Source organism: Lissotriton vulgaris, chromosome 6 (assembly GCF_964263255.1).
Source record: "Lissotriton vulgaris chromosome 6, aLisVul1.2, whole genome shotgun sequence".
Classification (NCBI taxonomy): domain Eukaryota; kingdom Metazoa; phylum Chordata; class Amphibia; order Caudata; family Salamandridae; genus Lissotriton; species Lissotriton vulgaris.
The window spans coordinates 446,000,327-446,014,649 of record NC_141694.1 but is presented as its reverse complement, the minus strand read 5'-3'; the positions used below and the strand labels follow the sequence as shown (position 1 = coordinate 446,014,649).

The 14,323-nt window shown below is 43.1% G+C and overlaps 1 protein-coding gene across 4 annotated transcripts in view; it reads right to left on the bottom strand.

The window, feature by feature from the left end:
• The window catches only part of PHF3 (PHD finger protein 3), a 577,271-nt gene that overhangs the window by 489,876 nt on the left and 73,072 nt on the right, over positions 1-14,323 (bottom strand). Inside the window, exon 2 of one of the 4 annotated variants that reach the window (XM_086926460.1) lies at positions 7,871-7,991. The exons of the other annotated variants lie outside the window; for them this stretch is intronic. Coding sequence (XP_086782586.1) covers positions 7,871-7,889 — 19 coding nt within the window. The 5' untranslated portion in view covers positions 7,890-7,991. The remainder of the gene's footprint in view (positions 1-7,870; positions 7,992-14,323) is intronic. 4 annotated transcript variants of the gene reach the window in all.

Here is a 14,323-nt window from a genome sequence, read left to right as displayed (position 1 = left end):
TGCAAACCTAACCCTACGCATTTCAGCTTGCGCCTTGTTTAGGGCTGGGTGACATTACAATCATGTGCAAGTTTTCACTATCAGTCATGTGACTTTCCAGGGAACTAGGAGTTCCAAGATGCAGCAAGTGTGACTTTTTGACCAGCATAGGCAGTAAATATAATTTCTTTAGACCCAAATAGTCTGAAACGCGGCCTCCTACTGTCATATCCTTCTTGGCAAACAAAGTGAATACGATGTCAGTAGTGCACAATGTCCCAAATGCAGCGTAGTTATAAGGAAATACCTGGCATTTCAAATTGTCCAAGAGTGGTGTAGCCCCTCTTATCTCCCTTTCATCACTCCCGCCAGAATTTCTTTGGAACTCCGTTGGCCTGGCAATGAGCAAAGCGAGTCATGCCCCCTTGATCCGAAGGACGGCAACAATAAAATCTCCTTAAAGGGGATCTCCTTAAAGGGCAGCTCCAGCGATCAACGGCGATGGAGGACTACGTCATACAAATACAACAAAGAAGTGCCAAGCCCGGTTTGAAGTTGCACAGGTATTTATTTTATTTTGCTGCAAACTTAACCCTCCGCGTTTCAGCTTGCGCTTTGTTCACAGGTGGGTGACATTGCAATCATGTGCAAGTGCTAAATATCACAAGGGGTGGTGAGGGACAGAGTCTCTGAATTAAGCAGAAAGCTCTCACCCAGTCAAGAGATCCGGGCTAGATCCAACACTGTTTTTTAGCTCACTGCACCATCCCAGTTTCAGAACCTGGCTGTATGCAAATTAGTCTGTTCCTGTCCCAGTGCATGATGGAAACAGGGCAAGCCAAACTACAAAAGCCAATTCTTACACTGGGAAGGAAACAAGCTCCCGGGGAAGGGTATACTCAGATGTGAGTCCCTAGCTCATTGCACCATCAGGATTCAAGCAAGCCGGGCCGAAGACGGCTGAAATGCCAGAAACCGGTCCCCGGTAGCTTGTGTCCTTCCCAGTATAAGAATTGGCTTGGTAGTTTGGTCTGCCCTGTTCCCATGATGCACTGGGCCAGGGTCAGACTGATTTGCATATAGCCAAGTTCTGAGCTGGGATGGTGCAGTGAGCTAAAAAACAGTGATGGATCAAGCCCTTATCTTTGGACTGGGTAAGAGTGGTCTGCTTAATTCAGACACTCTGTTCATCACCACCCCCTTTTCTGAATCAGTGCTCAATATCAGTCATGGGAAAGGAGTGAGTTTCCAGGATCTGAAGTTGGGGATAAGGGCTTCGAGCCCAAGTCTCCTGGCTCGACCGTCCGCAGCGTGGGCAGATGAACACCTTTTATGTACATCAAAGACATGTTAATACACACCCAACCACAAGAGAGAAAGAAATACATCGGCATGACATGTAGAAAAATCAAGATAAGAATTGGAGAACATAAGAGCAACTTCAAATCAAAGAAAAATACTACTAAAATGAGTAGTCGTTCCTGGATAATCAACACAAAGCAGAGGACCTCAGATGGACAATCATTGAAATGCTTACCGATAAAAACAGAAATGCTGAAAAAATCCTGTTTGAAAAGGAGCAAAGATGGGTGGACCGCCTTAAAACTAATATAGAAGGATTGAACGATGAGGTACCATGGCATCAATTTGCTAAATAGATTTTTCAGCTACACCGGAGAGAAAAAGAAACTGACTTCACAACCCATCAAGAAGTAGCGCTGTGAATAATTTAAATGAGCCAAATAGCTCTACCTAGCGGTTCCCGACAGATTACGAAAAATGAAACTGTAAGCATTACTCGCAACTTACAAAGGTACAGTAATGTGAATAATCTAACCCCAGCCCTATATAGTCTTAGATTCATTTTTAGAAAAGGGCAAAACCTTACACATTGACAGCATGAGTGACGATCAACAACCAATGTTCCTTTAAGACTTAGAGATCTAACAAATTTTCTAGACCAACGAGTGAGAGTACCAATAAAAGTCCATAAAAAGAAAAAGAGTCACTGAGAATTGGTACATAGGACCGAATTACTAACAGCATACATGATTTCAAAAAATGAATAATAATTGAGTAGAAATAAGGCTGGTTGATATAGATCCCTGCTTCCAATAAACTTTGTCCCGGGGATATGATACATAATCACGAACAGCTTGATATACAATTCGTGGGCCTATGTCAATGTCTATGACCGTAAACACCTAACGTGCACAAGTCCCTCTACTATCTCTATGACCCAAATTGTAGGTAAAAACACAAGTAGGAAGTAATTTCGACTTCCGGGGGCAGAGCCAGCATAAGGAGGCGCAACGCCAATAGCGGGTAAGATACACGCGTTGGGACTTAGGAGTCCGATAATTCAACATCAGATCTTGTCTAATAATAGTTTGCTCTCATTCATCACAGCTCTGGAATAATTTCCGGTTAATCCCCGATGAAGTATACTTTAAAAGCCAAAGAAGTCATTATCAATTTTTTGATCCTTACCGGTAAAATCTAGCTTCGACCTCACTAGCTTTATGCGCCTAACGGCTGACCAGAATGTCGTACAATTTTTTGGCATTGACCGTTACTTCGCTCTGTGCTATCTTTCTAGATTAATCATTTCTCACCAGTATGATTAAGTAGACACTGACCACGTTGTTGGAAGTCACATGCCGTATAGCTAACTGTAATCATCTTCACATTCTTCACGTCCCAGTTAAACGACAGGCGCAAGATAGCCTATAATTACAATGCTTAATTGAAGCTCAGAATCTCCGTGTGTGTTGTATGAGTATGTACACATTGTATTTATGTTTCCGAAACTGCAGGTGCAACATAACCTCATTTGAAAATATAGTGGCAACAAGACAGTACACTTTTGTAGCTGCACAAATCGTGTGAGTACAACTTTTCTTGTCCTGATGAATGCCCCATAGACCCGGCTGGGCACAGTGGGGCAGAAACATGTCGACCTAACTAAACATAGGGTATAGTGGATCCAGTTACACGCTCCGACTATATACCCAACAGAAATTTTTAATAACCTCTCCCATCCTCACCCTAATTAAAATTCTTTCTATGGATGTGAGAACGTTTTTTAATTTATCATTTTGACCACTTCATGCATAAGTGAGACTCACCATCAATCACTGGACACTACTGCGCTCTCAAGTGGTTGCCTCAGGCTTGAAGCTTACATACAACACAACTGAACCCAATGATAATCCAATAACGCATATTTTAATGATGGAGAATCAAGATATACCACCACCGGTCCAACTAATGCGTATATGAGGGTTCTAAATGTGAAACCGTGATAACGTAGTTACAAGTTGTCCATTCCCCCCCCTTAATTGATTTTTTTGTGGGACTTCCGGTGTGACTTGTGCTTTTAAGAGGAAGAGCACTTGTTGCAGGGAATGCGACTGCCCCTTTAATGTGATGTGTGGGGTGGGACACATAGTCTGGCAAGCAACTATCTCGTCATTCGATAGGGCCACAGCTTCCAAATGTGGCGTATAAATATATTTTTAGTTGAGGTGGTTCACTCTCCTTGAGTCCTCAACATGTATTTTTAAAAGGACTGTTGGGAGACGGAGACCACCAGAGTGGGAAACTTCGGTCCTAAAAAAAAAGTTACATGGAATTCTTCATTAAAACAGACTGTGATGACTAGTCTTGTTCCAAACCCGATTTATTTAAAGTACCCCTTGTTCCTCGCCCAAAACCCCAGTAGGGCTTTTGATTCTAACATGTTGGCAGGTGAGCCATTGGCTCTTAGCCCAGACGCATTACGAGCCAGAATACAGACCTTGTTAGCAACTGATGAGAATAATGGAAATAGGTTTTCTTGAAAGAGAATCTTAAATTGGCAGTCACACAATGTGGGATTACGGCTGATGTTAGGATTCTTTCTATGAACGATGCCCCAAAAGCATAAAGTCTAATTTTTCGCCATGATTTTCCGGACACACTTACTAGATGATGGAATGATGCACAGCTTGTGAGTGTAGATTAGCTCGAAGCTTTCAAACTATTGCTACAGGGAGGTAATGATTTCATACAGAAAATAGGACTGCAGTCTAATTCCACAGAAAGCACCATTGTGGGCATTTAGAAGTCTAATGGAAGCTTTGACGCACCAGGCCCATTACCTGATGTAGTCAAAGGTGCTTCCTTAACCCATCTACTCGTACCACAAACCTTAGTGATAATGGCCTCGGACAGCCCTTGAAGGCGTGACAAGGTATCTTGTTCTATAACCCAAAAGATCTATCCGCGACCAAGTTATTTTCGCATGTTTCTTCTAAAACCACTTAAATCAAAAACAATTGCACTTTGGTCAATATTTGACAGAGACCAACTACAACAGAGGCCTTCGATCACATTACTGGCCCAGGCCAAAGCCTTCCGCAGACCTCAAACATCACAACTCCTTTACCACTGCTGCCCAAGCAGAGATAGACCAAAGCCTATCTAAACACATCGCCTGAGCTTAGCTCGGGGGGTCTGGTCAGCAGTGGAAACCCTTCATTTAGCGGTAAAGTACTTGTCTTCCATTGCTGAAGAGGCCTGAAAGTGTAATGGCAGAAACGTGTCGCTGTATTTTGTGTAACGTAGGAGACACCTTAAGATGTACTATGATAGAGAATCCTAGTGAAAGGGTCTGAATTACTGAATGGACGTAGTTATTGGTCTGACCTTCCCCCGCTACCTCCACCTGAAGCATGAACTCTAAATATGTGATGAACCACCCACTGTGTTTTGGGGAGAGGAGTTGGCCTAACGGCTAGGGCGGTTGACCTTGAATCTGGGGAACTGGCTTTGAGTCTATGCAATGACGTTGACCATCCTGTGATTCTGGACAAATCACTTAATCTCCCCGTGCCTAACAAAAAAGAATGTATCCTCATGTAATGCAACTGGTGCTATGTAAAGCGCTCTGATACCCGATTCGGGTCAAGTTTGCGCTATATAAAACTTATCTTAAACGCTGCCTGCTACTGTCATATCCTTCTTAGCAAACAAATATATATATATATATATATATATACATCAAACCAAAACCCTTTCAGGCATAGAGTGACACATAAATTATGCGAAAAAGAAGGAGAGAACTCTGGATAGTTCTCAAGTTTAGGTGGAAAGCAGCTCCTGTTAGAGCACTCTCAACATCAGCGACACTTTGAATCTGCTCACCTCAAATGTCTGTTTTTCTATCAAAGTTTTTAAGCATAGGATTAGCACAGTGCTATCCACGCCGAGATAGAAAATGACAAAGTCTCTTGCCATTTATACAGCCAAGTCTTTAAGCATAGGACTAGTGCAGTGCTGTCCTTGCCACTCTATGCCTGAAAGGGTTTTGTTTTGACTTAATACTGGGTGCTCCCTTGTGTCTGGACAAAGCTATACCTCTTTGAAGAGCTCTAATTAGACCGAAACACTGTCAGGGGTTGCTTTTACTCATTTCAGGTTGGCTTGAGTTGTTATTTTACCAATTCAAAGCTGTAATATTTTGCCTGGAGTGATAAATGCCTTTTGTCATTTTACAGCTCGGCAAGGACAGCACTGTACTAGTCCTATGCTTAAAGACTCAGCTGTATAAATGGCAAAAGGCTGTCTTCTTCTATCTCGGCGTGGATAGCACTGTGCTAATCCTATGCTTAAAAACTTTGATAGAAAAACAGACATTTGAGGTGAGCAGATTCAAAGTGTCGCTGGTGTTGAGAGTGCTTTAACAGGAGCTGCTTTCCCCCTAAACTTGAGAACTACCCAGAGTTCTCTCCTTTTTTCATATATATATATATATATATATATATATATATATATATATATATATATATTATATTATATATAATGATCCATTTTGAGGATTTCGTTATCTATCTCTCAGTCAGCCCCCTTCACTCATTTGTCTATCAGATTTCAATTTTCAATCACATTTTATTTTCGCCGACCACAGCATAAAGCTTGCGGCAAGGAGTAAGCAAAATTGAGCCACTGACTACCCTCACTGTGAATGACAGAACTTTACCCGTGCCCAAATATAGTTCCATTCAATGTCATATAGTTCGCTTCAATGCCAGAGCTAGTTTGCTGTAGCTGTTTCCCCAGAGGTTATGCACACCATCAACAATACACATTATAGGTACATATAGGGGATGTGAGTCAACCAAAAAGCCCATATGAAGCACATTTTAGATGAGCCCACCACATTTGTTACCAGTATCATGGCTAACAACATTTAGAATGCATACTTTCTAAGTCATGGTAGGCTAGGAAAGAACATATTCAAGTAAGTAAAGGTGTCCCTTTCCAAACACATAATTCCCCACTCATCACCTCTGTATAGACGTGAGGCTGCATCGGAGCAGAGTGTAGGGGGCTATGAGATCAGCAACACAATAGACTAATTGTGAAGGGTTAGTAAACAAATAAAACATAGTGGGGATTGATGGAGCACTTTTAGGTGCAGTATGCCATTTATTCCAACTAGTGACAGAGAGCTCTACAAGGTAGTTCCAGGGACTGTGTACATAAAGCCGAATTTACACACTTGAACCATTCATTGGCAGGCCAAGACTAGTTAGTGGCGTGAGCAACAGCGAGTGCCTTCACTTTGCATGGGTAAAGAGAAGCTCATGTGGTCTAATGGCTGAGCACTGCCCTGCACCCCCAGAGGCCAAGGCTTGAATCTCTCCACGCACAAGAAGATGGTATCCAGGAGCATAAGGATGTTTGTCACAGAACAGACAGCATTTTGAGAATCCAATTTGTTTAGCCTAGCTTATTTGGAGAGCAGCGAAAATGCTCCACCCGGCACAACATACATCCTCGGCGGATTTTGTGCAGACATGCAGGCGCAGTGAGGCTGGGAAAGTCCACGAGATCTCATGATCATCTCGTCATTGTCTGATGATGTGTTGGGCACATGACCTGCTTCAAACAACCATTGTTGGAAGCGGTGATCTCAGATTTTCATACAAGGGGAAAGAACACACTCTCAGGTACCCCTGCTCTCTGCTACTTCCGGGTGTGGTTGCAGCCTGTGCTGAGAACAGTATAAGGCCCTCTGGGGTCTAGGAGGCTAGTGCACTAGTGAGGGATGGAGATTAACGGTAGGAGGGTGGAGGGTCAAATGTTGCTGGACCTCGAGGGTGTTTGAAAAGTGGACAGGCAATTACTGGGCCACCATGAAGGTAGCCTAGCACTAGAGATGGACGTTGGGGGCAGAAGGTTGGAGCCACTGGGCGACCAGGGAAGTTCATTCCTAGAGATAAATAAAGTAATAAATAAATGAAAACAGGAGGAAGAAACTTGGAAATGGGATGCAGGTGGGGACCACTAGGCACTCAAGCTGTACATAGGATAAGCGATATATAAATGCAAATACAATACAATACAATAGGAGGTAGTGGAAAGAAGCTGGGGGAGGCGTATGAGCTTCCTGGGATGAGTAGGGGAAGAGTTGAGGGCAAAGGGCAAGATGGCTAAGCGGGCTAGAACAGTGTGGGGGGACGTTAAAGATGGGGGGCGTGGGTAAAAAGTTTGGAGCAGATGACATTAACGCTCACAGCAACAACAGCGGGAATTAAGGCCAATCAAGAGATTACAGCACAGATCCCATTTTACCAAACTATCTAAGGGAGGGGTGGGGGGGTGAAGAACGATCTCAAGGTGTAGGAGCTTTGCTTAGAAAACTACAACAGGATCTTGCTGTTGTGAGGGGATAGTGTTTCCAGTGATTTTTCACATCTATGCACAGGTGTGCCAGTCAATGTTGGTTTTGGTCTTTCCTGGGGAACATGTGGCCGCAAGCATCGGCATCACCAGGTTTTGACAAAATATATTAACTTTCTTGAGCTACTTCACATTTTGGTGGTAGTAACAATTTGGTAAATACCTTTCAGTGACAAGAGCATAATCTTTTGGTCAGACAGTTGGTATGTAGTGCAGGTGTTGCATTCCGCCAAGCGCCTGGATATTATTTAATTTTTTTAATAGTTTTCTTTATAGAGCTTTATCTGAAAAACAGGAGAAAAACCATAAAGAATCACTAGGCACTTCTCAGAGCATTATTAACTAATATCAGCAGGATCCTAATTCCCGTTAGCCAAACAAAAAGGATACATATCAAATATGAGCGTGTGTGTTATGACCACCTCATAAGTATTGTCTTTCGTAATGAAGACTGTTATTTGAGATCCGCTATATCGTATACTTCCCAGCCACTACAGATTTTACTATGTTTATGTGGACAGCCCATAGATTTATATCAGGATCTTGAGACTGCAACCCCTATCAAAGCTATGTTTCCACACTACAACAACTTGGGGGTGTTGGTTTCCCCCCAGTTCTGTGTGGCGTCTCTCTTCCCAGTTAGTCCTAATATCAAGAGAGTCTTCTCAGCGTTTGTGAAACCAACCCTCCAGGATATTTAACTGGGCTATCTCTGGATCTAAATAAATTTTCGGTTTTAAAATAGCTTGAAATTTATGGAAAAGACCTACCCAGAAGACCCTAAGGACTGGGCTAGCACAGGCAATGTGAAGAAAATTTCCTACTGAGGTCCAGCATCTAAAACTTTCAGGGCCAGAACCTCTCTGGAACTGCCACAATCTTCCGGGGGTCAGGTAGATTCTACATGGGTACTTGTACTGTATAAGATGAAGCTTTCTCATGTTTGCCGCTTCCCGCAAGGCCATGAGGGCAAACATACAATTCTCAGCATTGAGGTGGCTAGTGTCTGCCTCCCAGTTTTCTCCAAGCGTACTGAAAATATTAGAGAGTTTATGATCATGGTACAATATAGTCAGGAGACTTCCCTGAGTGTGAGAAGAGGAGACAATCAGTTTTGCCTCAAGGGGACTGAACTCAGGGCCTAATTGCATCCCTAAGTAGGGAATATCTAGAAAACGGAGTTTGAAATAACCCAAAATTCCGCCTTGATTTCTACAAAGCAGTTTAATATGCCTCCTGATGCTTTGTCTCACAGTACAGAAATCCCCAGTTGGTCCCAGCCCCTGAAGGTCTCAATTGCAATCAACTCCAGTCCAGGAAAGTGGTACCTGTCCATAGAAGGGTTTGGTCAGCGAGTCTTCCATTTCATCCAATATGTTTGTTAGAGGCCTTCTATGTTTCTACTGCTACTTTTGCTGCTGGGGAGTTCAGGAAGGGAGTTCCATGGAAGTTCCAGTGAATCTCCATACAGCAATTGCATTGGGGTGCCATCCCCATTATGGATCACACAAGCGTGGAGTGAATCCAGTTGTTCACATTAAGTAAGTGTGCAGCCCTGTAGTAAGACCTGGGGTTTCAGTAGTGACATGAAGCCACTGAGGAGAATGAAAGGGTTGTTTTAGACTAAGTTCAGGATTTTGGAAGCGTATTCATTTTCACAAATGCAATCCACCCCATGATTGGTAGAGGAAAAGAAATCCAGACTAGCATGTCTCTATGGACACTCACCAGTAGAGGGGCGATATTACCAGCTCAAGCTACATCTTCTACATGTGTAAGGTGGATCCCTAGATACCTTATTTTCAGTGTGCTTACTCAGATCCCATTTTCAGCTATCCAGTCTCTGTATCTGTCCTCTGGGTATAGAGGGACAGTCCTCCTCTTAAACCAATTGACCTTCAGTCCTAAATGCTGGCCCAAGGGGTTTCTTAAACAGATGATAGTAATCGTAAAGTGATATTTTATCCTTCAATGTATCAGATCATCAGGGCCCAGTGCCCAATTCAGACTGCCGGATCAGTTGAGGGGACTGAACTGGATCCAATCCTTTCTCTCTGGCAAAATCCAGAGAATCAGACTCCCTCCCTTCCTCTCCAAACCCACAGAGATCAACAGCGAAGTACCCCAAGGATCATCGCTCAGCCCCACACTCTTCAACATCTACATGGCCGCCCTCTCTGCCATCGTCAGACAGCATGGGCTCAGCATGGTGTCATACGCCGACGACACCCAGGTCATCCTCTCCCACACAAAAAACCCCGAAGACACCAGACTGCTTCCAGGAAGGAATGAAGAACGTCGCAGTCTGGTGAAAAATAGCTGCCTGAAGCTCAACTCAGAAGACAGAGGTCCTCATCCTCGGACCTTCCACCTCTGCCTGGGACGAAAACTGGAGGTCCTCCGCCATCGGTAATCCACTCACCCCTACTGACCATGCACGGAACCTCTACATCATCCTAGACTCCACACTCACCATGACCCGCAACATCAACTCGGTCGCCTCCACCAGTTTCAAGTGCCTTCGCATCCTCTGCAAGACCTTCAAATGGATCCCCCGTGAAGGCAGGAAAACCGTCACCCACGCACTCATAACCAGCAGACTGGACTACAGCAACACCCTCTATGCTGGAATTAACAGAACTCTCCTATAAAGCTCCGAACCATCCAGAACACCGCAGCAAGACTCGACCTCAGGACCCCACTGCACGAACACATGACCCAACACCTAGGAGACCTCCACTGGCTCCCCGTCGAGAAGAGCTTAAACTTCAAACTGCTCACCCATGCCTACAAATTCCTCCACAACATCGGACCCTAATACCTCAACAAGAGAGTCTCCTTCCACGTACCCAAGAGGAACCTCCACTCCGCCGACCTCGAACTGGCAGAGACCCCCCGCATCCACAGAAACAGAGCAGGCGGTAGAGTCTTCTCCTACGTCGCAGCCAAGGAACATTCTAGAGATACTAAACATAAAGTTTCAAGTAACTGATTACAGGCAGTGTAAGGATTGCTAAGACCTTCACTAAGTACTACAAATGCCTGTAGGTAAGATGTGCTATCAGCAAATGGAGTTAGACCTCCCATTACTTAAGGTTATCCACCTCCTCACTTTCTCGGATTACGACACACTGAGTCGGATCTCCCCATCACAAAACCGGAAAATGCTGCAGGGAATATAGAACTTGTCCTTAAGCAAGGCCCCTGGCACAACTGAATTCCTCAAAAAGTATGCATCGCTTATGATGTAGCACTTTCTCACATTGTTCAATGAGGCCCTCACTGTAGGATCTTTTCCTACCACGTGTGTGGAGAAATTATTTCCTGGATATTAACAGCAGGCTCACTCCCAAATTAATGTAGTTCATATCGACCAATATCACTTTCAAACAGTGAAAGGAAGGTGGTAGCAGAGTTCCTAGCGACTAGATTTCTAAGGCGGTATGTAGTCTCATTCACTGTGATCAAAATGGCTTTATGCCGTGTCGCAGCACCCGCCACAGACTCAGACGCCTTCACGTTGGGCTGGCTGAGGGCCCACAAACCTCAGGAAGTGCTGCCTTGATATCAGTCAACTTTGAAAAAGCCTTCAACACAGTTTATTTGCCTTTACTACACCTGATACTACAGAAGCTAGCCTTTGGTCCTCTTTTTAGGCAATATGTGGAGACACTATATTCCACTCAGGTTAGGGTAAATGGTGTGCTATTCCCACTCTTTACAACAGAATGTGGCATACAACAGGGGTATTCGCTCTCCCCCTCCAATTTGCATTAAAAATAAAACCTTTGGCAAGGTGGATACGCATAGCTTAAGGCTTTGTTCAAGAGAAATGAGCACAAGGACAGGGTTTTTCTCAATGCAGACAACATTTGCTGTATATCCAGTACTCCATTCTCTCTCTCTCTCACCAGTAACTCAGATGCTGCAACTCAACAGTAATGCAATCTGGACTACAGGTAAACTGTGGGGTACACAAGGGGCGTCAAATTCTTTGAATCATCTCCGTACTGAAGTAGCAGTCAACCTTTTTAAAAACGTAGGAATGTGGATTATACGAGAGGCAGACACAGGAAGGGACATAAACATAACTCCATTAGTTATATATGCCTGGAGGGATAGGCTTTCTTGCCACTGACTATCATGGTGTGCAGACCGCTCTTTAAGATGATGTCATCACCCCGATTCCTACAAACACTACAAACTTTCCCATTACTTCTTCTGCCCCAATTATTTCATACTGCAACTTTTTTTTTTTTACTGAATGGGGGTACGCTGCAAGTTTCTCTTTTGACATGCACAAGGCATTATTATGACAGCGGCCTGGGAACATCCAACATTCAGTCATAGTATAGGCTTCCCACCTAGTTCCACTCAAGGTTCGGCTTTTTGGTGATAGGGAAGACCTGGGATCAGACTAGAGTTGGAATTACTAGAGCCAATCTGCATGCATTCATGTTTTTTATAGGTCACTTATTTTCCATGTACTTTTCCACAATATCAGGCTGCCACTGCAATGCTGGCCCAATGCTGTAATGCAGATCAGCTGGAAGAGAACCTTATTAAGGAAGCCTCCTCTCTGGCGGGGGTCTTCGCTAATCCAGTCATGATTCTGGATGGTTTCCAAGCCTGGGATCTCAGGGATTTCGAAGCTGGTTGATGCTTGAGAATCTAATCAGATTGAGTTGTATGAGCAACTGTTAAACTAATCTGCACTCTGCAAATCTGCCATGCAGTAGAACTTTATAAGATAAGGTAGCATAGGTGGTTGCATGATGCCCCCTAGGGGCTAAAATAATGATGGAGATACTGGAGATAAAAGCGATTTCTAGAATATATAGTTCACTCAGCATCACCATGCTCAATGTTTTGTTGTTCTACGGGCCAAATGGGGGAATGTTGTAGAGGTGCAAGAAGAGAAACAATAGACAGAAGGTCGGATGGCCTCCCGCACTTCGGCTGCATCCACAGAACTTCAACTAATACATCTTCATTTTTTCCACAGGACTCAATTACACCGATCCAGGTTACTGCAAATGGTAGAGTTTCTAGAAACTGGCTGTGTCTATTGTAATCATACAAAAGGTACTTTAATGCACATCATACGGAAATGTCAGGTAATTACACAACATTGGATATTAATCCAGATTGCTCAGACACTCTTTGATTTCTAACCCTAAAATGGCCTGTCTCTGTATCTTGGATGGCTAAAATGGGTCCATGGGTGCCAGCACACAAATAGGGCTAAGAAAGTTTTTGGCTAAAATGGACATTATTCAAACTTGGAAGAAAAAAAGAGGCCTGACAATGCACAAGAAGCTCAGGGGGGTGGTCCATTGACCAACAGCTACAGAGAAAATATATAGAGTGTGAGGCTAAACTAAAAAACATCTACAGATCTGGAGGCCAAGGTAAAGGTATAATGGTAAGAATGTGGCACATGGTATGACTGCAGTCTTTTCGACAAAAATTAAGCTTGATATGGATTCTCTGTTTCTGTACATGTGACTTCTTATGAACCAAAGTAAGACTCGGATTACTGATTAATTACATTCTACTAATGTTCTGGTTTTATTTGTAAAATGCACAATAAAAAGATTTATAAAAGAAATAAACTGACAACATTCAGTGCCGATATATTTTCTTAGTTATCTAGCGTAGAAAAATAGATACAGTACATACATTAGAGGTACGCCATATATTTCCTTCATACACTGATTAAGATTAGTGAATGTTACAATCAATAAGGCAGGAATAAGGTGGCCTACAGCACTCCTAGATGCTCTGGGGAAAATAAAAATAAAAAATCTAGAAGTTGTCAGGGGCATTTTATCCCCGTTTCTTGCTAGAACAATATTTTTAATGTGGAAAAAATCATTATCTAAAGTGCATTTTACAGTCAGACACATTCCAAAAAAACACATATATTTGTTGTACTTCCACTACACCCAGCTGTTTCACCCCTGGTGTTACAGAAAGGCGCTGGACCTATTGCGATCATTGACACTCCCCACATCTTAACACTTCATAACCTAAAAAAGATCATTACTATACATCAGTCAAGCTAGGGTTGCATTTGAATATTAAAATACTTAACTAAGCAAACCCTTCCTGCAATGTATCTTTCCCTGAAGTGTCAAGTCTAGTAACAATCGTTTCCACTCTTTGGCCTTGAACAGTTTAAGGTTGGCCCTAAAAAGTTTTTTCCCCAGTAAATAATGAAGTCAAAATGTATGGGCACTGACAGAATGTCAAATCAGCAGATGAGGAGCTCATCCACATATTTTGATATTGTTTTGAAGGATGCCACCAAAACACACTTACTCTATGGATCTCAAAAACTTTTGTAGCCAGATTCTTGATGAATAGAACATGTCACTGTACCTAAATCACAAACTCCAAAGGGGTATCCGTGGACAAAAGCTACTTGTCATAAATATAGGGACTACAAAGAACGCACAGATGATAGCATTTGCAATTAATAACAAGAAGGTTTAGCTCAGGATGTATCCAAACAAGTAAATCACTGGTGCAAAGGCCCCTTAATCTTGTAGTAGTATGTATTGCAGTTGCACACACATCAGAATGGTCAGAATGTTAAAGGAAATGGTCCAAA